The following is a 23,787-nucleotide window of genomic DNA, read 5'->3' as shown; positions in this document are numbered from 1 at the left end:
CACTAATCTCTACTGTGGGACCTTTTCAAAAGCCTTTTGAAAGTCCAAATACACCACACCCACTGGTTCTCCCTTGTCCACTCGACTAGTTACATCCTCACAAAAATTCTAGAAGATTTGTCAAGCATGATTTCTCTTTCATAAATCCATGCTGACTTGGACCGATCCTGTCACTGCTTTCCAAATGTGCTGCTATAACATCATAATTGATTCCAACATTTTCCCCACCATCGATGTCAGGCTAACCAGTCGATAATTCCCAGTTTTTTCTCTCCCTCCTTTTTTAAATGGTGTGGTTACATTAGCTGCCCTCCAATCCATAGGAACTGATCCAGAGTCGATATAATGTTGGAAAATGACCACCAATGCATCCACTATTTCTCGGTCCACTTCCTTAAGTACTCTGGGATGCAGACTATCAGGCCCCTGGGGATTTATCGGCCTTCAATCCCATCAATTTCCCGAACACAATTTCCTGACCAATAAGGATTTCCTTCAGTTCCTCCTTCTCTCGAGACCCTCGGTCCCCTAGTATTTCCGGAAGGTTATTCATGTCTTCCTTAGTGAAGACAGAACCAAAGTATTTGTTCAATTGATCTGCCATTTCTTTGTTCCCCATTATAAATTCACCTGATTCTGACTGCAAGGGATCTATATTAGTCCTCAATCTTTTTCTCTCCACATATCTTTAGAAGCTTTTGCCGTCAGTTTTTATGTCCCCTGCAAGCTTCCTCTCGTACTCTATTTTCCCCCGCCTAATTAAACCCTTTGTCCTCCTCTGCTGAATTCTAAATTTCTCCCGGTCCTCAGGTTTGCTGCTTTTTCTGGCCAATTTATATGTCTCTTCCTTGGATTTAACACTATCCCTAATTTCCCTTGTTAGCCACAGTTGAGCCACCTTCCCCGTTTTATTTTTACGCCAGACAGGGATGTACAATTGTTGAAGTTCATCCATGTGATATTTAAATATCTGCCATGCCCTATCCACCGTCAACCCTTTGAGTATCATTCGGCAGTCTATTCAAGCCAATTCACGTCTCATACCATCGAAGTTACCTTTCTTGAAGTTCAGGACCCTAGTCTCTGAATTAACTGTGTCACTCTCCATCTTAATGAAGAATTCTACCATATTATGGTCACTCTTCCCAAGAGGCCTTGAACAAGAAGATTGCTAATTAATCCTCTCTCATTACACAACACCCAGTCTAGGATGGCCAGCCCTTCAGTTGGTTCCTCGACATATTGGTCTAGAAAACCATCCCTTATACACTCCAGGAAATTCTCCTCCACCGTATTGCGTCCAGTTTGGTTAGCCCAATCTATATGTAGATTAAAGTCACCCATGATAATTGCACGCATCCCTAATTTCCTGTTGGATGCCATCCCCAACCTCACGACTACTGTTTGGTGGTCTGTACACAACTCCCACTATCATTTTCTGCCTTTTGGTGTTCCCTAGCTCTACCCATACAGATTCCACATCATCCAAGCTCATGTCCTTCCTTACTATTCCCTACATTATACTCCATCTGCCTCCTTACTTAGTCTATCTGCATTCATTTACGGACTCTCTGTTCTCCTCACAGCTTATTATCTCACCTAGCTTGGTATCATTCGCAAACTTGGATACATTACACTCGGTCCCTTCATCTCGGTCGTTAATATAGATTGTAAATAGCTGAGGCCCCAGCACTGATTCTTGCAGCACCCCACTAGTTACAGCCTGCCAACCTGAAGAAGACTCGCTTATCCCTATTCTCTGTTTTCTGGCAGTTGACCAATCCTCTACCCATGCTAACACATTACCTCTAATCCCATGAGCCCATATCTTGTGTAATAACTTTTTATGTGGCACCTTATTGAATGCCTTTTGGAATCCAAATATGCTACATCCACTGGTTCCCCTTTATCTCTGCTGCTAGTTACATCCTCACAAAACTCTTAATAAATTTGTCACACATGACTTCCCTTTTATAACATAATTAGGCAGTCAACGTGGTTTTATGATTTTCTAAGTGGCCTGACACCACTTAACAATGGATTTCAGCATTTTCCTGATGACTGATGTCAGGCTAATTGGCCTGTAGTTCCCTGTTTTCTCTCTCGCTCCTTTCTTGAATAGCGGTGTGACATTTGCTACCTTCCAATCTGCTGGGACTGTTCTAGATTCCGGGGAAGATCCTTTTGGAAGATTAAAACCAATGCATCCACTATCTCTGCATCCACCTCTTTTAGAATCCTAGGATGCAGGCCGTCAGATTCAGGGGATTTGTCGGCTTTTAATCCCATTAGTTTCTCTCGTACTTTTTCACGATTTGTACGTATTCCATTAAGTTCTTCACCCTCATTAGTCCCTTGGTTCCCCACCATTTTAGGTATGCTTTTTGCATGATCTACTGTGAAGACAGATACAAAATAGTTGCTTTAACGTTTCTGCATTTCCTTATTCCCCATAATTTCTCCTATCTCAACCTCAAAGGGAGCAATGTTTTCTTTTGCTGCTCACTTCCTTTTTAAATAGTTGTAGAAGCTCTTACAATCTGTTTTAGATTTCTTGCTCGTTTTCTTTTGTATTCTATTTTTTCCAATATCAATTTTTTTTTTGGTCCTCCTTTGCTGGTTTCTGAAACTCTCCCAATCCTCAGGCTTACTAATGTTCTTCGCAACATTATAAGCTTCATCTTTCAATCTAATGCTATCCTTAACTTCTTTAGTTAGCCATGGAGAGAGATCACTTCCCGTGGAGTTTTTGTCGATCAATGGAATGTATTTAAATATTTCTTTAAATGCTAGCTACTGTTTATCTACTGCCATACCTTTTTAATCTAATTTTTTCAATCTATCTTCGCCAACTTGCCCTACGTACCTGTGTAATTGTCTTTATTTAAGGTTTAAGACTCTTGTTTTGGATTTGGGCAAGCCACTCTCAAACGTGATGTGAAATTCTATCATATGATCACTCTCCCCAGAGGACCCCTTACTATGAGAATGCTCTCATTACACAAAACAAGATTTAAAATAGCCTGTTCTCTGCTTGGTTCCATGACTTACTGTTCTCGGAAACTGTTCCGAATGCATTCCATGAACTTGTCCTCGAGGTTACCTTTGCCAATTTGATTTGTCCAGTCTATATGAAGATTAAAGTCCCCCACGGTTATTGCATTACCTTTATTACAAGCTCTTACTATTGATTAATATTCCGTCCAACGGTATAGCTACTGTTAGGGGGTCTATATATTATTCCTACCTGTGTTTTCTGTCCCCACCCATACAGATTCTATTTCCTGATCTTCCGAGCCGAGATCCTTTCCCTCTACTGTCCTTATGCCATCCTTTATTTCCCGGACTATCCCCCCCTCTCCTATTCCATTTTGCCTGTTTTTTCAAAATGTCAAGTACCCTGGAACGTTTAGTTCTCAACTTTGGTTACCTTGCAACCATGTCTCTGTAATGGCTATTGGAGCAAACCCATTTATTTCTTTGCCACTAGATCGTCTATCATGTTACGCATGCATTGTGCATTCAGATAAAGAGCTTTTAATGTAATTTTTTTTAACCATTATTCCCTGCTTTGACCTTATTCTCTGCTGTACTGCTGCTGTTTATTGTAAAGTCTTACCTACAGCTCTAGTTATTCAATTTGCCAGGACACTGGTCCCAGCCCAGTTTAAGTGGAGCCCGTCTCGACGCAACAGCTCCCTCTTTCCCCAGTACTGGTGCCAGTGTCCCATGAATTGAAGCCCCTTCTTCCCACACCACTCTTTGAGCCACGCATTTAACTCTCTGATCTGTTTGACCCTATGCCAATTTGCCCATGGTTCAGGTAACATGCCAGAGATTATTACCCTTGAGGTTCTGCTTTTAATTTAGACCCGAGCTCCTCAAGCTCCCTCAGCAGAACCTCATTGTTAGTTCTAACTATGTCATTGGTTCCTACATGGACCATGACAACTGGAACCTCCCCCTCCCACTCCAAGTTTTTCTCCAGCCACGAGGGCATATCCTTAACCCTGGCACGAGCAGGCAACACAACCTCCAGAACTCCCTGTCGTGGCCGCAGAGAACAATATCTATCTCCCTGACTAAACTGTCCCCTACCACTACCACATTTCTTCGTTCTCCCCACTTGGATGGTCCCCTGTACCATGGTGCCATGGTCAGTTTGCCTGTCCTCCCTGTAGTCCTTTTCCTCATTCATACAGGTACCAAGTACCTCGTACCTGTTGGACAGGGTCAAGGGCTGAGGCTCCTCTATCACTGGGTCCTGGGTCCCCATACCTTACTGACTCACAGTCACACCCTCCTGTCCCTGACCATTGACAAACTCTAAAATACTATTTAACCTTCAGGGTTTGACTGCCTCCTGCAGCAAAGTGTCCAGGTAACTCTTAGCCCCCTCCCCCCCCCCAACCACCTCCCTGATGCATCGCAATGTCTGCAGCTCAACAACTCGGGTGAGCCAAAGTTCGTCGAGCTGCAGACACTTACTGCAGATGTGGTTGCTGAGGATCGCGATGCTCTCCAACAACTCCCACATGCTGCAATTACGACACACCACCTGTCCTGCCATCGCTAATCTTAATTAATTAATTACTTAAAGCTTTTATTCAATTGATACTTAAGTTTTGTTTAATTATTTTATCTGATTTCAGTTATTAATTTAATAAGTACGAGCAAGTTACAGTTTCTCAGCTATTAATTTAATCCCCTTCCCTAACTTGGAGAGAAAAAAGCTGTAATACTCACCAACCAAATCACCTACCTGCTCTCTTGTGATGTCACCCTTTGTTTTTAATTGGAGCCTCGGTGCTGCCTTGCTTTAATTCAGGTTGTAACATTTTACTATGTTCAAGGTGCTATATAAACACAAGTTGATGGTGTAGGAGCTCTTTTTACCATTTGATTTTTCTAATGAGGAAGAAAGCCCTGAGCTATATACCAGATTTCGTACACAAGAGTCGAGCTGTCCTGGTGACTGGTGAGGTTCTTTTGCTTAATTTGCAATAAAGTTATGTGGTTTTGGGGGTATTGATCATAAAGATCAGAGAAATTGGGGTATGCTGGTTATTTTACTGGACTGCTGATCAGAGGCCTGAATTAATAATCTCGTGAGTTCAAATTCCACAGTGGAAGTTTTGAGAATTGGGACTCAATTTAAGAAAGTCAATCCGTTAATAAAAAAACTGCTGCTATCAGTAAAAAAAAAAAGTGATCATGAAGCTGTCTGATTGTCTGAACCCAACTGGTTCACTAAAGTCTTTTTAGGGAAGGAAACCTGTCGTCCTTACCGGGTCTGTCCTATATGTGACTCCAGCCCCACAGCAATGTGGTAAACTCTGAATTGCCCTCTGAGATGCTCTAGCAATCCACTCAGTTGTACGAAACCGCTCCAGAAAAAAATAAACCCTGATGGACCACTCGGCTTCAACCTAGGTATCTGATTCTGACACGACAACTGCACACCCAGCTCAGTCGACCTGACAAAGTCCTCCTCTCTAACATCTGGGGATTTGTGACAAAATTGGGAGAGCTGTCCCACAGACTCGTCATGCAACAGTCTGACGTCGTCATTCTCCCAGAATCATACCTTTCAGCTAATGTCCCAGAATCTTCCATCGCCGTCCCTGGGTATGTCCTGTCCAACCGACAGGTCTGACCCAGCGGAGGTCCCAACTGCTACATAAATTGCAAGGGTTAAATCGGACAGACCATGCTGCTTCGACCTCTGCATTGGATTTGGATATGACAGAGGCACCCTTGGCCCAATCGACCCTGCAATCTTGAAGCTGGTTAACTCTGAACGAGCTTCTGAAGTGGCCCAGCAAGCCACAAAGTTGATTGCGTTCTTAGATGAAATAACAGAGAGGGTGAATGAGGGTAGTGCAGTTGATGTTGAGTATATGGACTTTCAAAAGGCGTTTGACAAAGTACCACATAACAGACTTGTTGGCAAAATTGAAACCTATGGAATTAAAGGCACAGTGACATTATGGATACAAAATTGATGAAGGGACAGAAAGCCGAGAGTAGTGGTGAACTGTTCTTGTTCTGACTGGATGGAAGTAGACAGTGGTGTTTCTTAGGGGTTGGTGTTGGAACCACTGCTCTTGTTGTATATTAATGATCTGGACATGGGTCTACAGGGTATAATTTCAAAGTTTTCCATGAATCAAAACTCAGAAATGTCGTAAACAATGAGGAGGATAGTAGCAACAATTTGCATTTATGTAGCGCCTGTAAATGTAGTGAAATGTCCCAAGGCGCTTCGCAGCAGCATTATCAAACGAATTTGACACCGGGCCACAAGGAGATATAAGAATTTAAAGTAGAAAATGCTGGAAATTCTCAGCAGGCCAGGTAACATCTGTCGAGAGAGAAACAGTTAAACGCTTCAGGTTGATGACCTTTCGTCAGAACTATTAGGACAGCTGACCAAAAGCTTAGACAAAGAGGTGGGTTTTAAGGTGCATCTTGGAGGAGGAGGCGGAGAGGTTTAGGGAGCTTGGCGTCCAGACAGCTGAAGGCATGGCCGCCAATGGTGTTGCGATTAAAATTGGATGTGCAAGAGGCCAGAATTGGAGATGCGCATAGATCTTAGAAAGTTGGAGGAGGTTACAGGTGATGAGGAGGGGCAAGGCCATGGACAGATTTGAAAATGATCATGAGAATTTTAAAATTGAGGCATTCTTCGAGCCAATGCAGGTCAGCGAACATGGGTGAGCGGGACTTGGTGCGAGTTAGGACACGGACAACAGTTTTAAATGAGCTCTTGTTTATCGAGGTTGGAAGGTGGGATGCCGGGCAGGAGCGTGTTGGAAAAGTCAAGTCTGGGGGGGTAACCAAGGCATTGGTGAGGGTTTCAGCAGAAGATGGGCTGAGGCAGGGACAGGGCAGGCGATGTTGCAGAGGTGGCAGTAGATGGTCTGGGTGATGGAGTGGATATGTGGTCGGAAGTTCGTCCAAGACTAAAATACGATGATGAAGTTGCGAATGGTCTGGTTCCGCCTCCGACAGCTGCCAGGAAGAGGGATGGAATTGGTGGCGGGGACTGAAGATGATGGTTTCGGTCTTTCCAATATTTAGTTGGAGGTAACTTCTGCTCATCCAGGACTAGATGCTGGCCAAGCAGTGTGACAAATCAGAGAAGGGGTTGAGAGAAATGGTAATGAGGTAGAGCTGGGGTATCATCAGCGTACACGTGGAACCTGGCGTTGCATTTTCAGATGATGTCGCTGATAGGTAGCATGTTGATGAGAAATCGGAGGGGGGCCAAGGATCAATACTTGGGGGGACTCCAGAGGGACATCGACAGGAGGACGTAGACAGACTGGTAAAGTGGGCACATGCATGGCAGAGAAGTGTGAAGTAATGCATTTTGTTCGGAGCATGTGGAGAGGTAATATTATCAAAAGGATATAGATTTAAAGGGGGTGTCTGAACGGAAAATCCTGGTCCATGTTCTCTATAACTTGCACGGCCCAAGAGCGGCTCTTTCAGTGTTAGGTTTCGTGCATGTGAGAAACTTGGAATGAGCCGTGCAGCCCCTTAAACGGGCAGCGCACCCGAAAAAAATAAGAGGGAACATTGGTCCTAGGGGTATATGTAAACAAATCTTTGAAGGTGGCTTTACAAGTTGAGAAGGCTGTTGAAAACAAAAAATACAGGAACCTTGGCCTCATAAATAGAGGCATAAGGCTAGAAATTCGGCGATTTTGCGACCGGGTTTTTGGTGCTATTTCACCCATTTTTGGCGAAAACCTGGTTGGCGGGAAATTCGGTGATGTTTTGCAGTGGCGCTTTCCACGTATCGCTGGGCAGAGGAGCGCCACCCTGCAAGACCCGAAATAGCGTTTTCGCCAAAAAATTGGCACTCTCTGCACCCATATTCTGCACTCAGAATACCGACAGGGAAAAACCTGTTGTAGCAGCCCTGCCAGCAGCGTTAAGTATGGAGACCTGCAAAAAGGTACATTAAAGTTTTTATTAATTCTTTTGCAGCGATTTGATAAGTGTCTTGTAAATGTTTTTTTTTTCTCTCTTTTCCCCCCCCCCCCCCCCAATTTTTTTGGTATTTTTCCACCCTCCCAAGGCCCAACTCGCAGCGGTATCGGCCTCAGACTAAAGTTGGCGAGGATCGCGGTTTGCACCGCGAATCCTCATGCAACATTGATTTTTACCTGTGCAAATTAAAGGTTGATTTTCCGGCCTGATAGCGACAGCGAAGCGGAAAAGGTAATTTTGGCGGCAAAAATACTGTTTTCGCTGAGAACCGAATTTCTAACCCTTAGAGTACAAAAGCAAGGCAGTGATGCCAAATATTTATAAAGCACTGGAGTATTGCGCCCATTTTGCGCACCGCACTTCAGGAAGGATGCCAAGGCCTTTTGAGAGGGAGCAGAAGAGATTTTGCAGAATGTTACGAGGGATGAGGAACTTCAGTTATGTGGGGAGACTGGAGAAGCTGGGATTGTTCTCCTTCGAGTAAAGAAGGTTAAGAGGAGATTTGATTGAGATGTTCAAAATCATGAAGGGTTTTGATGGAGTAAACAAGGGGAAACTTTTTCCAGTGGCATAATGGTTGGTAACCAGAGGACACAGATTTAAGGTAATGGCAAAAGACATGAAGAAACATCTTTGTACACAGCGAGTTGTGATCTGGAATGCACTGCCTGAAAGGGTGGTGGAAGCAGATTTAATAGGAACATTCAAAAGGGAATTGGATAAATACTTGAAAGGAGAACATTTGGAGGGCTTATGGGGGAGGTGGGCTAGTTGGATAGTGTTACCAAAGAGCCAGTGCAGGCATGCTAGGCCGAAGGGCCTTCTGTGCTGTAAGATTCTATGAAACCGCTGTAGTTCAAGAAGGACCACGGCCACCTCAGGACAACGAGGGGATGGGCAATAAATGCAGGCGACACCAACATCCCCGAGAATGAATTTAAAAATAATAAGTTTACTTAGAAATGTTTATTCCAAGATTCCACCTATTTGTTTCCAGGTCGTTGTAAAATATAGTTACCAATTGCTGTTTTGCCTTTTTTTTGCATACTCATACAGAAACCAAAAGATCATATTGATTGGCAAAAAGAAAAAGTTCTGTCAACATTGGATCGATTGGCGCGTCATGTGGAAGTTGAAAAACAACTGAAGGAAGAGAAATGCAAAGCTTTTCAAGTAAGTTGCTGTTACAGTAACACATTGATCAAGGTTTTGGAAGTAGTTCTTGATGTGGCTTCCGCTGGCAAGGCCAGCATTTATTGCCCATCCCTAATTTCCCTTGAAAGTCATGGTGAGAAGCCTTACTGAACTGCTGCAGTTAGTGTGGTGAAGTTGCTCTCCTCAGTGCTGTTGGGTACGGAGTTCCAGCGCTGATGAAGGAACGATGATATATTTCCACGTCTGTGTGACTTGGAGGGGAGCTTGAAGGTGATGCTGTTCCCATTCGCCTGCCCATGTCCTTCTTGATGGTGGTGGATGTTGTGGATTTGGGAGGTGCTCAAAGAAACCTTGGTGAGTTGCTGCAGTACATCCTATAGATCGTATATACTGCAGCCATGGTGTGCTGATGGTGGAGGAAGTGGATGAGTAGGCTGGTGGATGAGGTCCTGATCAAGCAGACTGCATTGTCCTGGATGCTGAAGAAATCTGAACCGAACGAACTTGAAGGATAAACATTTACATTCATTTATAATTGCTAATTGGAAAGGGGCTACTTGAAACCAAAATCAGATGATTTAGTACATGCTTGCAGTTGTGCAAGATCTATTTTTGGAGAGTTGTAATTTATTCCAAATGTGGATTGAGATGCAAAATGACCTCCAAATATCAAGTTTCAGCAGGTAATTAAGCTTGGACTGGCCACACTTATAGCTGGGTTCAAAGGCCCCAAGTTTCCACATGATTTGCTCCTGAATTTTAGGAGCAAATGGTGGAGAACGGAGTATCTTAGAAATCGCAATTCTCCACATTTAAGTTTTCTGCAGTTCGAGTCATGTAGAACAGTTTCACTTTTGAACAGAATTTTTTTTTCAAAAGGGGGCGTTCCCGACGGCAGGGGGGCGGGGGGGAAGGCAAGGCAGTGAGGGCCCGACCGACGGCAGCAGCCGTTCCCGACGACGACGGGGGGGGAGGCAGTGAGGGCCCGACCGATGGCAGTAGCCGTTCCCGACGACGGGGGGGGGGGGGGGGGAAGGCAGTGAGGGCCCGACCGACGGCAGTAGCCGTTCCCGACGGCGCGGGAGGGGAGACAGTGAGGGCCCGACCGACAGCAGCGGGGGGGAGGCAGGGAGAAGGCTGCAGGAAGCCTCAGAAATTGAGGCAGCCATTCCTGACGGCAGGTGGGTGGAGGCCCCCCTGCAGTCGGTCGGGCCCGTCGGGAAACGGCTGCCTCAACTTCTGAGGCTTCCTGCAGCCTTCTCACTGCTGCAAGAAGCCTCAGTGCTGATCATGGAAGGGCAATGTGGTTTTATTAAAAAATGTTAAAAATTGAACAGCTACAAAGAACTACAAAAATGGCCGAGTGCCGATGTTTCCTTCACACTGCGCGTGCGCGAACGCTCCAACGTGCACGCGCAGGGTTGCCGGCACGAAAAAAACTCATTTAAATGGTACCCGCCCCCTCCTACTTAAAAATCGGCGCGAGTGGTAGGCTCCGTCCCCTGTGCGCCGCGCCAAGCTGACATCGAGCTGCAAAGCGCTTGAGAATAGCGCGGTTTTTTTCAGGCGGCGTTTTCGGCGCGAGAAACGGGCACCCAGCTCGGAGGGGCGCCTGTTTTGCCGCGTGTGGAAACTTGGGGCCATAGTGTGGGACAGACTGCCACCGAGTGCAGAGGAGCTTTAAAAATGGACAGGATCTTGCTTCATCCTTGAGTGGAGCAAAACCGAATCAAGTAGACTTTGGCATTTTAAAATTGAAGATAAGAAAAGGGATAAGAGTGAGGTCAAGATCATCGATAGTGTTAAGATATTGGCCCGGATTTTACGTTGATGCCGGTGAAGCTATCGGCACTTGCCGTTACTATGGTGTAAGTTGACGTCCAGAGTCCACACATGCACAGTTAAACATGCAAATCTGGAAGTTGCTGTCAGCGATATCCTGCTCTTCCACAGGCTGCACTGTAACAGTATCTCGCCAATAGGCTCGGCATTGGAATCAATGTAAGGGTGTGAAGTTGTACTTGGTCACTAGTTATCCATTAAAATGTGGGGAAAATGTGAGGTTATTCACTTTGGCAGAAAAAATAGAAAAGCAAGTTATAACTTAAATGGAGCAAAATTGCTAAGTGCTGCAGTACAGAGGGATCTGGGGTCCTTGTGCATGAAACACAAAAGGATAGTATGCAGGTACATCAAGTAATCAGGAAGGCAAATGGAATGTTGGCCTTTATTGCAAGGGGGTTGGAGTATAAAAGTAGGGAAGTCCTGCTGCAACTGTGGTTGGGAAAATGTTGGAGTCCATTATTAAAGAAGCAGTAGTAGGACATTTGGAAAAGCAAAATTCAGTCAGGCAGAGTCAGCATGGATTTATGAAGGGGAAGTCATGTTTGACAAATTTGCTGGAGTTCTTTAAAAATGTAATGAACTGCGTGGATAAAGGGGAACCAGTTAATGTGTATTTGGACTTCCAGAAGGCATTTGACAAGGTGCCATATACAAGGTTACTGCACAAGATAAAAGTTCATGGGGTTGGGGGTAATATATTAGCATGGATAGAGGATTGGCTAACTAACAGAAAACAGAGAGTCGGGAAAAATGGTTCATTCTCTGGTTGGCAACCAGTAACTTGTGGGGTGCCGCAGGGATCTGTGCTGGGACCCCAACTATTTACAATCTATCTATATTAACGACTTGGAAGAAGGGTCTGAGTGTAACGTAGCCAAGTTTGCTGACGATACAAAGATAGGAGGAAAAGCAATATGTGAGGAGGACACACAAAATCTGCAAAAGGACAGAGACAGGCTAAGTGAGTGGACAAAAATTTGGCAGATGGAGTATAACATCGGACTTTGCACTTTGGCAGAAAAAAATCAAAGAGCAAGTTATTATTTAAATGGAGAAAGATTGCCAAGTGCTGCAGTACAGCAGGACCTGGGGGTACTTGTGCATGAAACACAAAAGGATAGTATGCAGGTGTAGCAAGTGATCAGGAAGGCCAGTGGTATCTTGGCCTTTATTGCAAAGGGGATGGAGTATAAAAGCAGGGAAGTCTTGCTACAGCTATATAAGGTATTGGTGAGACCTGGAATATTGCGTGCAGTTTGGTTTCCATATTTACGAAAGGATATACTTGCTTTGGAGGCAGTTCAGAGAAGGTTCACTAGGTTGATTCTGGGGATGAGGGGGTTGACTGATGAAGAAAGGTTGAGTAGGTTGGGCCATTACTCATTGGAATTCAGAAGAATGAGAGGTGATCTTATTGAAACGTATAAGATTATGAGGGGGCTTGACGAGGTGGATGCAGAGAGGATGTTTCCACTGATTAGATTAGAACTAGAGGACATAACCTTAGAATAAGGGGCCGCTCATTTAAAACAGATGAGGAGAAATTTCTTCTGAGGGTTGTAAATCTGTGGAATTCGCTGCCTCGGAGAGCTGTGGAAGCTGGGACACTGAATAAATTTAAGACAGAAATAGACAGTTTCTTAAACGTTAAGGGGTTATGGGGATTGGGTAGGGAAGTGGAGCTGAGTCCATGATCAGATCGGCCATGATCTTATTGAATGGCGGAACAGGCTCGAGGGGCCGTATGGCCTACTACTGCTTCTATTTCTTATGTTCTTATGTAACTGTACAGGGTATTGGTGAGGCCCACCAAGAGTACTGCGTACAGTTTTGGCACCGTATTTAGGGAAGGATATACTTGCATTGGAGGCTGTTCAGAGAAGGATTGATTCTGGAGATGAGGGGGTTGACTTATGAAGTTAGGTTCAGAAGAATGAGAGATGATCTTATTGGAACATATAAAATAATGAGGGGGCTCGTCAAAGTGAATGCAAAGAGGATATTTCCACTCATAGGGGAAACTAAAATTCGGGGGCATAGTCTCGGAACAAGAGGCTGCCCATTTAAAACTGAGATGAGGAGAAATTTCTTCTGAGGGTTGTAAATCTGTGGAATTCTCTGCCCGAGAGAGTTGTGGAGGCTGGGTCATTGAATATATTCAAGGCAGAGATAGACAGATTTTTTGAGCGATAAGGAAATAGTCATGGGGAGCAGGCAGGGAAGTGAAGTGAGTCCATGATCAGATTAGCCATGATCTCATTGAATAGCGGAGCAGGCTCGAGGGGCCAAATAGTCTACTCCTGTTCCTATTTCTATGTTATGTAAACATGCCAGAATAAATTAGGGCTGATAAATTCAGTTGTAAGTGAATTTTTAATGGCGTGATAAGTCACAATTACTGCCAAGCAACCTCTCTGGCCCTTAAAATTTAATTTTACAAGTTTTGAGTCTCATTCCTTCAGAATTTAATTAGTGTTGGAGGTTTAATCTCTCTCTTAATCCCGTCTTCTTTCCCAATTTTTATTTTGCGTTCTGTACATGATTTAAATCTAATTTGCACTTCCTGGTTTACAAGGGGCCACATTACAGCAAAATTCGAAAGGGGCAAAGCGTGTTAAAAAGACAAGCCCGAAGGCTCTGTGCCTCAAAGCGAGGAGTATTTGTAATAAGGTGGACGAATTAACTGCGCAAGCAGCTATTAACGAATATGATGTAATTGGGATTACGGAGACATGGCTCCAGGGTGACCAAGGCAGGGAACTCAACACCCAGGGTTATTCAACATTCAGGAAGGATAGGCAGAAAGGAAAAGGAGGTGGGCTAGTGTTGCTGATTAAAGAGGAAGTTAACACAATAGTAAGGAAGGACATTAGCTTGGATGATGTGGAATCTATATGGGTCGAGCTGCAGAATACCAAAGGGCAGAAAACGCCAAACAGTAGTAGTGAGGTTGGGGACAGCATCGAACAAGAAATTAGGGAAACGTGCAGTAAAGGTACAGCAGTTATGGACGACTTTAATCTACATATAGATTGGGCTAACCAAACTGGTAGCAATACGGTGGAGGAGGATTTCCTGGAGTGCATTAGGGATGGTTTTCCAGACCAATATGTCGAGGAACCAACTAGAGGGCTGGCCATCCGAGATTGGGTGATGTGTAATGAGAAAGGACTAATTAGCAATCTTGTTGTGCGAGGCCCCTTGGGGAAGAGTGACCGTAATATGGTAGAATTCTTTATTAAGATGGAGGATGACACAGTTAATTCAGAGACTAGGGTCCTGAACTTAAAGAAAGGTAACTTTGATGGTATGAGACGTGAATTGGCTAGAATAGACTGGCGAATGATACTTAAAGGGTTGACGGTGGATAGGCAATGGCAGACATTTAAATATCACATGGATGAACTTCAATTGTACATCCCTGTCTGGAGTAAAAATAAAACGGGGAAGGTGGCTCAACCGTGGCTAACAAGGGAAATTAGGGTTCGTGTTAAATCCAAGGAAGAGGCATATAAATTGGCCAGAAAAAGCAGCAAACCTGAGGACTGGGAGAAATTTTGAATCCAGCAGAGGAGGACAAAGTGTTTAATTAGCAGGGGGAAAAGAGTATGAGAGGAAGCTTGCTGAGAGCATAAAAACTGACTGCAAAAGCATCTATAAATATGTGAAGAGAAAAAGATTAGTGAAGACAAACGTAGGTCCCTTACAGTCAGAATCAGGTGAATTTATAATGGGGAACAGAGAAATGGCAGACAAATTGAACAAATACTTTGATTCTGTCTTCACAAAGGAAGACACGAATAACCTTCCGGAAATACTAAGGGACAGAGGATCTAGTGAGAAGGAGGAACTGAAGGAAATCCTTTAACCAGGAAATTGTGTTAGGGAAATTGATGGAGTTGAAGGCCGATAAATCCCCAGGGCTTGATAGTCTGCAACCCAGAGTACTTAAGGAAGTGGCCCTCGAAATAGTGGATGCATGCATTGATGATCATTTTCCAACAATCTATTGACTCTGGATCAGTTCCTATGGACTAGAGGGTAGCTAATGTAACACCAATTTTTAAAAAAGGAGGGAGAGAGAAAATGGGGAATTTTCGACCGGTTAGCCTGACATCAGTAGTGGGGAAAATGTTGGAATCAATTATTAAAGATGAAGTAGCAGCGCATTTGGAAAGCAGTGACAGGATCGGTCCAAGTCAGCATGGATTTATGAAAGAGAAATCATGCTTGACAAATCTTCTAGAATTTTTTGAGGATGTAACGAATAGAGTGGATAAGGGAGAACCAGTGGATGTGGTGTATTTGGACTTTCAAAAAGCTTTTGACAAGGTCCCACACAAGAGATTAGTGTGCAAAATTAAGGCACATGGTATTGGGGGTAATGTATTGACGTGGATAGAGAACTGGTTGGCAGACAGGAAGCAGAGTCGGGATAAATGGGTCCTTTTCAGAATGACAAGTGGGTGCCGCAGGGCTCAGTGCTGGGACCCCAGCTATTTACAATATACATCAATGATTTAGATGAAGAAATTGAGTGTAATATCTCCAAGTTTGCAGATGATACTAAGCTGGGTGGCAGTGTGAGCTGTAAGCAGGATGCTAAGAGGCTGCTGGGTGACTTGGACAGGTTAGGTGAGTGGACAAATGGCAGATAATGTGGATAAATGTGAGGTTATCCACTTTGGGGGCAAAAACGTGAAGGCAGAATATTATCTGAATGGCGGCAGATTAGGAAAAGGAGAAGTGCAACGAGACCTGGGTGTCATGGTACATCAGTCATTGAAAGTTGGCATGCAGGTGCAGCAGGCGGTGAAAAAGGCAAATGGCATGTTGGCCTTCATAGCTAGGGGATTTGAGTATAGAAGCAGGGAGGTCTTACTGCAGTTGTACAGGGCCTTGGTGAGGCCTCACCTGGAATAGTGTGTTCAGTTTTGGTCTCCTAATCTGAGGAAGGACGTTCTTGCTATTGAGGGAGTGCAGCGAAGGTTCACCAGACTGATTCCCAGGATGGCAGGACTGACATATGAGGAGAGATTGGATCGACTGGGTCTGTATTCACTGGAGTTTAGAAGGCTGAGAGAGGATCTCATAGAAACATAAAATTCTGATGGGACTGAACAGGTTAGATGCAGGAAGAATGTTCCCGATGTTGGGTAAGTCCAAAGCCAGGGGTCACCGTCTAAGGATAAGGGGATGCCATTTAGGACCGAGATGAGGAGAAACCTCTTCACTCAGAGTTGTGAACCTGTAGAATTCTCTACTGCAGAGTTGTTGATGCCAGTTCGCTAGATATATTCAAGAGGGAGTTAGATATGGCCCTTATGGCTAAAGGGATCAAGGGGTATGGAGAGAAAGCAGAAAAGGGGTAGTGAGGTGAATGATCAGCCATGATCTTATTGAATGGTGGTGCACGCTCGAAGGGCCGAATGGCCTACTCCTGCACCTATTTTCTATGTTTCTACATTCAGCATGTCTCACTGGGGATTTTTCAATCTGATTGGCTGAAGAGCCTTGCTGTTGCATTTTACTGCTCACAAGATGCCTCAGATTCCCTGTAGAGGGCGCCGAGCTGGATCAGGTTTACACTCAAAAACTCGCAAAACTGGGCTGTTGTCAGTGTAGTGAACAACCAGCATCGTTGCTTCGCCACTGACCACAAAATCCGGACCATTATAAATACTTTAAGTTAAAATGATAATTTTGGAAATAATAAAATAACTGACTTTAAAAAAAAAAGTAATGGAAAACTGAATGCAACAAGTTTAAAATGTGAGGAAAAACAGTAATGTGGGCAAAAAGGCAGAGTAGCGTCTGTTGCCCAAATAAGAGTCTATGCCCAAATAAGAGTCTATACACTAATGCACCGAGCATAAGGAATAAAACAAGTGAATTATAAGTGTAAATTTAGCATAAAGGGTATGATGTAATGGCCATCACTGAGACCTGACCACAAGCTGGGCATTCCTGGGAGAAAAATATTCCAGGTTGAAAGGTCGTCAGAAAGGTTAAGGAAATAGGAAAAGGAGCAGGATTGATCAATGACCCTATTACAGAATTACAAAGAGGGGCTATCGGTTTGGGTGAGCAGGCAGTTGGAACTCTACGTAGAATTGTGGGATAGAAAAAGATGCAAGACTTTGCTGGGAGTTGTGTACAGACCTCCTGATAGCAGCGTTGAAGTATTACGAGACTAGAACTCCTCCGACATGCCTAAAGCTAGTACCTACGGTATCTTTACACTGGCTTGGTCTTCTCTGTTTTCAAACATCTGATGAAGGTTTACTCTTCAGGGTGATTGGTCCCCATGGAACCATGTACTCATCTGAGTGTCCAGCTTTAGGAGAGGAAGGGACAAAATTGAACTGAAGAAATATAAGAGGACACTGATGCACGAAGAGTATGAAAGAAAGACTTGGATTTATATAGCACCTGTCATAGAATCATAGAAATTTACAGCACGGAAGGAGGCTATTTTGGCCCATCGTGTCTGCGTCGGCTGACTAAGCGCTATCCATCCTAATCCCACTTTCCAGCTCTTAGTCCATAGCCTTGCAGGTTACGGCACTTCAAGTGCATATCAAGTACATTTTAAAAACGTGGTGAGGGTTCCTGCCTCTACCAGCCTTTCAGGCAGTGAGTTCCTCTGGGTGAAATAATTCCCCCTCAAATCCCCTCCTAACCTCCGACCAATTAAATCTGGTTGTTGACTCCTGCTAAGGGAAATGGGTCCTCCCTATCCACTCTATTTAGGCCCCTGATTTTATCCACCTCAATTGAGGCCTCTCCTCAGCCTTCTCTGTTCCAAAGCAAACAAACCCATTGAATTCCATTTGCTGCTGTTCTGCCCACCTGACCAGTTCATTGATGTATTCCTGTTGTGTTTTCTTCTTCATTATCAACCACACGGCCAATATTTGTATCGTCTACGAACTTGTTAATCATATCCCCTACATTCAAGTCTAAATCATTGATATATATCATAAAAAGCAAGTGACCTAGTACTGAACCCTGCAGAATCCCTCTTGAAACAGCCTTCCAGTCACAAATACACCCATCAACCATTACCATTTGCTTCCTGCCTCTCAGCCAATTTTGGATCCAACTTGCCACTTTCCCTTGAATCCCATGGGCTTTTACTTTTGTGACCAGTCTGCCATGTGGGACCTTATGAAAAGCTTTGCTAAAACCCATATACCCTACATCAAACGCATTACCCTCATCGACCCTCCTTGATACCTCCTCAAAAAAATTAAATCAAGTTAGTCAGACATGACCTTCCCTTAACAAATCCGTGCTGACTGTCCTTGATTAATCCATGTCTTTCTAAATGAAGATTTATCCTGTTCCTCAGAATTTTTCCAATAATTTTCCCACCACCGAAGTTAGGTTGACAGGCCTGTAATTACTCGGTCAAGCCCTTTCTCCCTTTTTAAATATCAGCATCATCATAGGCAGTCACTCGGAATCGAGGAAGACTTACTTCCACTCCCAAAGTGAGTCCTTTGGTGGCTGAACAGTCCAATACGAGAGCCACAGACTCTCACAGGTGGGACAGACATTCGTAGGGGGAAGTGGGAGTGGGGATGCGACTGATTTGTTGCACGCTCCTTCCGCTGCCTGCGCCTGACCTCTTCACGCTCGCGGCATTGAGATTCGAAGAGCTCAATGCCCTCCCGGATGCACTTTCTCCATCTGGGGCGGTTTTCGGCCAGGGACTCCCAGGTGTCAGTGGTGATGTTGCACTTTACCAGGGAGGCTTTGAGGGTGTCCTTGTAACGTTTCCACTGTCCGCCTTTGGCTCGTTTGCCGTGACTGAGCTCAGCATAGAGCAATTGCTTAGGGAGTCTTGTGTCTGGCATGCGAACTATGTGGCCTGTCCAGCGAAGTTGAGAGTGTGGTCCATGCTTCAATGCTGGGGATATTAGCCTGTGCAAGGACACTGATGTTGGTGCGCTTGTCCTCCCAGGGGATTTGCAGGATCTTGTGGAGACATCGTTGGTGATATATCTCCAGCGACTTGAGGTATCTTCTGTACATCGTCCATGCCTCTGATCCATAAAGGAGGGCCGGTATTACTACAGCCCTGTAGACCATAAGTCTGCCCCCCAGTCATCAAGATTCACGGCGCGGCCCTTGACAATGTAGACCACTTCCCATACCTCGGGAGCCTCTTATCAACAAAGGCAGACATTGATGCGGAGATTCAACATCGCCTCCAGTGCGTCAGCGCAGCCTTTGGCCACCTGAGGAAAAGAATGTTCGAAGACCAGGCCCTCAAATCTTTTAAACAAGGGTATAACATTAGCAGTTCTTTCGTCCTCGAGCACCACACCTGTAGCCAGCGAGGATTGGAAAATGATGGTCAGAGCCTCTGCCATTTCCTCTTTTGCTTCTCTTTACAGCCTGGGATGCATTTCATCCAGGCCTGGGGATTTATCCACTTTCAAGGCTGTTAAACCACTCAATACTTCCTCTCTCACTGTTTATTTCATCTAATATTTCACACTCACCCTCCCTGATTGACATGTCTGCATCACCCCTCTTTGTGAAAACAGACGCAAAAGTATTCATTAAGAACCACACCCACGTCTTCCTCCTCCACACACACATTGCCTTTATGGTCTCTAATAGGCCCTACTCTTACTTTAGTTATCCTCTTGCTCAATATATTTATGAAACATTTTGGGGTTTCCCTTCATTTTACTTGCCAAAATGTTTTCATGCTCTCCTTGCTTTCCTAATTTCCTTTTTAACTTCATCCCTGCACTTTCTATACTCCTCGGGTTTCTGCAGTATTAAGCCCTCGATATCTGTCATTAGCCTCCCTTTTTTTCTTTATCCTACCCTGTCTGCCCCTTGACATCCAGGAGGCTCTAGATTTGTTAGTCCCACCCTTTTTCTTTAAGGGGACATACTTGCTCTGAACCCTCAGGATCTACTCCTTGAATGCCTCCCACTGCTCTGACACTGATTTACTTTCCAGTAGTTGTTTCCAGTCCACTTTGACTAAATCACATCTCCGCTTAGTAAAATTGGCTCTCCCCCAATTGAGAACTTTTATTCCTGGTCTATGTTGTGGAAATGTACTCTTAAAGTTGCATACACTGTTTTTTGTACCCTTTTGCAATAAAACAAAATGAAGTCCCGATCCTGCCAGAAGCTTCTGCAGCAAACAGTCTGTTTGCATAAACATGCTAACCTTGACTGAAACTGCTGATAGCTGATTAATAGCCACCAGACAACTTTAAGAATGTCCTGCTGAGATAAGTACCACCCATCGTGCTCCCCTGTATTATCAATAGTATGTCGCAATGCCAGTCCTTAGAAGGGCTAGATAAAGGTTGTAAAGATGCAGCACCAATTCACCCCCTAAGAGATAATCAAATTACCAGCCATTATCTCTTGTACAGAACTCATCCATAATATGCAAGAAGCCAAATACCCAATTAACCACTAAGGAAATCATGGGCCCAAATAGATGGCCAGGAAACTGGACAATCCTAAAACAATGCAAAACCAGTGATAGCACATTATCACACCCTAATCGAGTTACTGCTGATGAGCCCACCAAAAATACTGACAAAGGAGACATTTGAAAAAAAATGTAAAGACAAGGATGTGGTAATCATTAACTGATTGGAGAACTCTCTATCTATTTTCGCTGACTGCAAAGGCAGAACCAATATACAGGATGGAACCATAACTTGTTTGTTCTACTGTATACGTACATTGTGAAGCTGTACCATATTGGGAGCCTCCGCTTAGCCTTTGACTGGACGGGACTCTCCCTTGTTGCAAGTAAAACTATTAAAGGAACACCTACCAGAGCTGATTGTGTTTGAGTCTTATATTGAGAGTCGAGATTTCGACAATGTCTTTTTCCATAACTACCCTAAATCTAAATGTAAGACATTGAGCACAGGGGTAATGAGTGAGCGTGACTTGGTGCGAGTTAGGATACGGGCAGCCGAGTCACCTCTATATTATGTAGGGTAGAATATGGGAGGTCAGCCAGGATTGCGTTGGAAGAGTCCAGTCTAGAGGTAACAAAGGCATGGGTAAGGGCTTCAGCAGCAGATGAGCTGAGGCAAGGGTGATGTTAGAGGTGGAAATAGGCGGTCTTAGTTATGCTGCAGATATGTGGTTGGAAGCTCATTTCAGGATCAAATATGACACCAAGGTTATGAACAGACTGGTTCAGCCTCAGACAGAAGTTAGGGAGAGTGATGGAGTCAGTGGCTAGGGAACGGAGTTTGTGGCCGGGACAAAAGACAATAGTTTCGGTCTTCCCAATATTCAATTGGAGAAAATTTCTACTCATCCAGAAGTCGGATGTCGGACAAGCAGTCTGACAATTGAGGCCTTGGAGGAGGTCGAGAGAAGTGGTCGAGCTGGATGTCATCAGCGCACATGTGGAAACTCAAGTCTGTGAAGTTGAGCATAATCAAGTACTGGGATGCATCCCAAGACTGTTGATTTATAAGAATCTAAATGGAGTAGAGGAGCAAAAGGATCTAGAGGTACAGATACACAAATCACTAAAAGTAGTGACCCAGATTAATAGGACCATTTAAAAAAAAATGCAAACCAAGCACTGGGGCTCAATTCTGCAGGGATAAATTGAAAAACAGTGACGCTGTGCTAAACTTGTATAGAACCTTCGAGCACATTTGGAGTATTGTGCACAGTTCTGGTCTCCATATTGTAAAAAGAATATTGAAGCACTGGAGAAGATGCAAAACAGATTCACAAGAATGACACCAAAACTGAGGATAAATTAAAAAGAAAGTCTGAACAGGTTGGGGCTTCTGTCTCTAGAAAAGAGAATGTGGATAGGTAACCTGCTGGAGGTCTTTAAAATTATGCAAGTGTTTAATAGGGTGGGGCCAAAACTAGGGGCCATAAATATAAGATAGTCACCACTAAATCCAATAGTAAATTCAGGAGAAACTTCTTCACTCAGTGGTTAGAATGTGGAACTTCTACCACAAGGAGTAGTTGATAGAATAGCATAGATGTATTCAAGGGGAAGTGAGATGAATAAATGAGGGAGAAAGGAATAAAAGGGTATGCAGATAGGGTTCGATGAAGAGGGGTGGGAGGAGGCTCATGTGGAGCATAAATTTTGGCAGATGGAGTGTAATGTTGGAAAGTGTGAGGTCATGCACTTTGGTAGAAAAAATCAAAGAGCAAGTTATTTAGATGGAGAAAGATTGCCACAGTAAAGCGAGACCTGGGGGTACTTGTGCATGAAACACAGAAGGATAGTATGCAGGTATGCAGGTACAGCAAGTGATTAGGAAGGCCAATGGTATCTTGGCCTTTATTGCAAAGGGGATGGAGTATAAAAGCAGGGAAGTCTTACTTCAGCTATATAAGGTATTGGTGAGGCCACACCTGGAATACTGGGTGCATATTTACGAAAGGATATACTTGCTTTGGAGGCAGTTCAGCGCAGGTTCACTTGGTTGATTCGGGGGATGAAGGGGTTGACTTATGAAGAAAGGTTGAGTAGGTTGGGCCTCTACTCATTGGAATTCAGAAGAATGGGAGGTGATCTTATCGAGACGGAGAAGATTATGAGGGGGCTTGACAGGGTGGATGCAGAGAGGATGTTTCCACTGATGGAGGAGACTCGAACTCGAGGGCACGATCTTAGAATAAGGGGCTGCCCATTTAAAACAGAGATGAGGAGGAATTTCTTCTGAGGGTTATGAATTTGCTGCCTCACAGAGCTGTGGAAGATGGGACATTGAATAAATTTAAGATAGAAATAGACGGTTTCTTAAACAATAAGGGGATAAGAGGTTATGGAGAGCGGGCAGGGAAGTGGAGCTGAGTCCATGATCAGATCAGCCATGATCTTATTGAATGGCAGAGCAGGCTCGAAGGGCCGTATGGCCTACTCCTGTTCCTATTTCTTATGTTCTTATAAACAGCAGCACAGACCAGTTGGGGGCCGAGTGGCCTGCTTCTGCGTTGCAGTCTCTACATAACTCTGGGCAAGCTGATATTTCAGCATTAACTGCTTGGTCAAGGAATACTTTAACATCTGAGAGTCTGGCATTAAACTCTTAGCAGGGGTGATACTGGAGTGTGGAAATATGCAAGGAGTGCACATTAGCTGAAAGATTTTGGCAAAGGCATTTGTATGAGCTCCTGGAATTGGTGCAGTAATTGCTTTCTGATTGATTTCTGGAAAATAGATCAGTAAATAGCATCTACCTCACACGTTGCCAGTAAATATATTGATTGCTGCATGTAATATGGGGATCAGCTCAATAGCTTTACTGTTTATATTCAGGTTTGAAGCCCAAGAAATATAACATTTAAGACTGCATTGTTCCTACTTGCATAGAAATAGGAGCAGCCATTCAGCCCCTCCACTCCGATTAATCAAGGCTGATCTGTACTTCAATTCCATTTACCTGCCTTTGCTTTATTTCTCTGTGTGTGTGTCTCTCTCTCTCTCTCTCTCTCTCTTTCCTTCTCTCCCTTTCTCTCTCCTCCCTCTCTCTCTTTCTCCTCTCCTCTCCTTCCCCCCCTCCTTTCCCCTCTCTCCTTCCCTCCCCTCTCTTCCCCCTCTCTTTTCCCCCTCTCTTTTCCCCCTCTCTTCCCCCTCTCTTTCCCCCCCCTCTCTTTTCCCCCCCTCTCCTTCCCCCCCCTCTCCTTCCCCCCCCTCTCCTTCCCCCCCTCTCCTTCCCCCCCTCTCCTTCCCCCCCCTCTCCTTTCCCCCCTCTCCTTCCCCCCCTCTCCTTCCCCCCCCTCTCCTTCCCCCCTCTC

General features: G+C 44.4%; 1 protein-coding gene across 3 annotated transcripts in view; it reads left to right on the top strand.

Annotated features, from left to right (window-relative positions):
• Window positions 1–23,787, top strand: part of znf451 (zinc finger protein 451) — an 88,967-nt gene that overhangs the window by 13,428 nt on the left and 51,752 nt on the right. For all 3 annotated transcript variants that reach the window (XM_070884875.1, XM_070884874.1, XM_070884877.1), the window contains exon 4: window positions 9,058–9,174. In XM_070884875.1, coding sequence (XP_070740976.1) covers window positions 9,058–9,174 — 117 coding nt within the window. The remainder of the gene's footprint in view (window positions 1–9,057; window positions 9,175–23,787) is intronic.

This window comes from Pristiophorus japonicus, chromosome 7 (assembly GCF_044704955.1).
Source record: "Pristiophorus japonicus isolate sPriJap1 chromosome 7, sPriJap1.hap1, whole genome shotgun sequence".
NCBI lineage: Eukaryota > Metazoa > Chordata > Chondrichthyes > Pristiophoridae > Pristiophorus > Pristiophorus japonicus.
The sequence above is the reverse complement of the archived record's forward strand: the minus strand, read 5'-3'. Positions and strand labels throughout refer to the sequence as shown.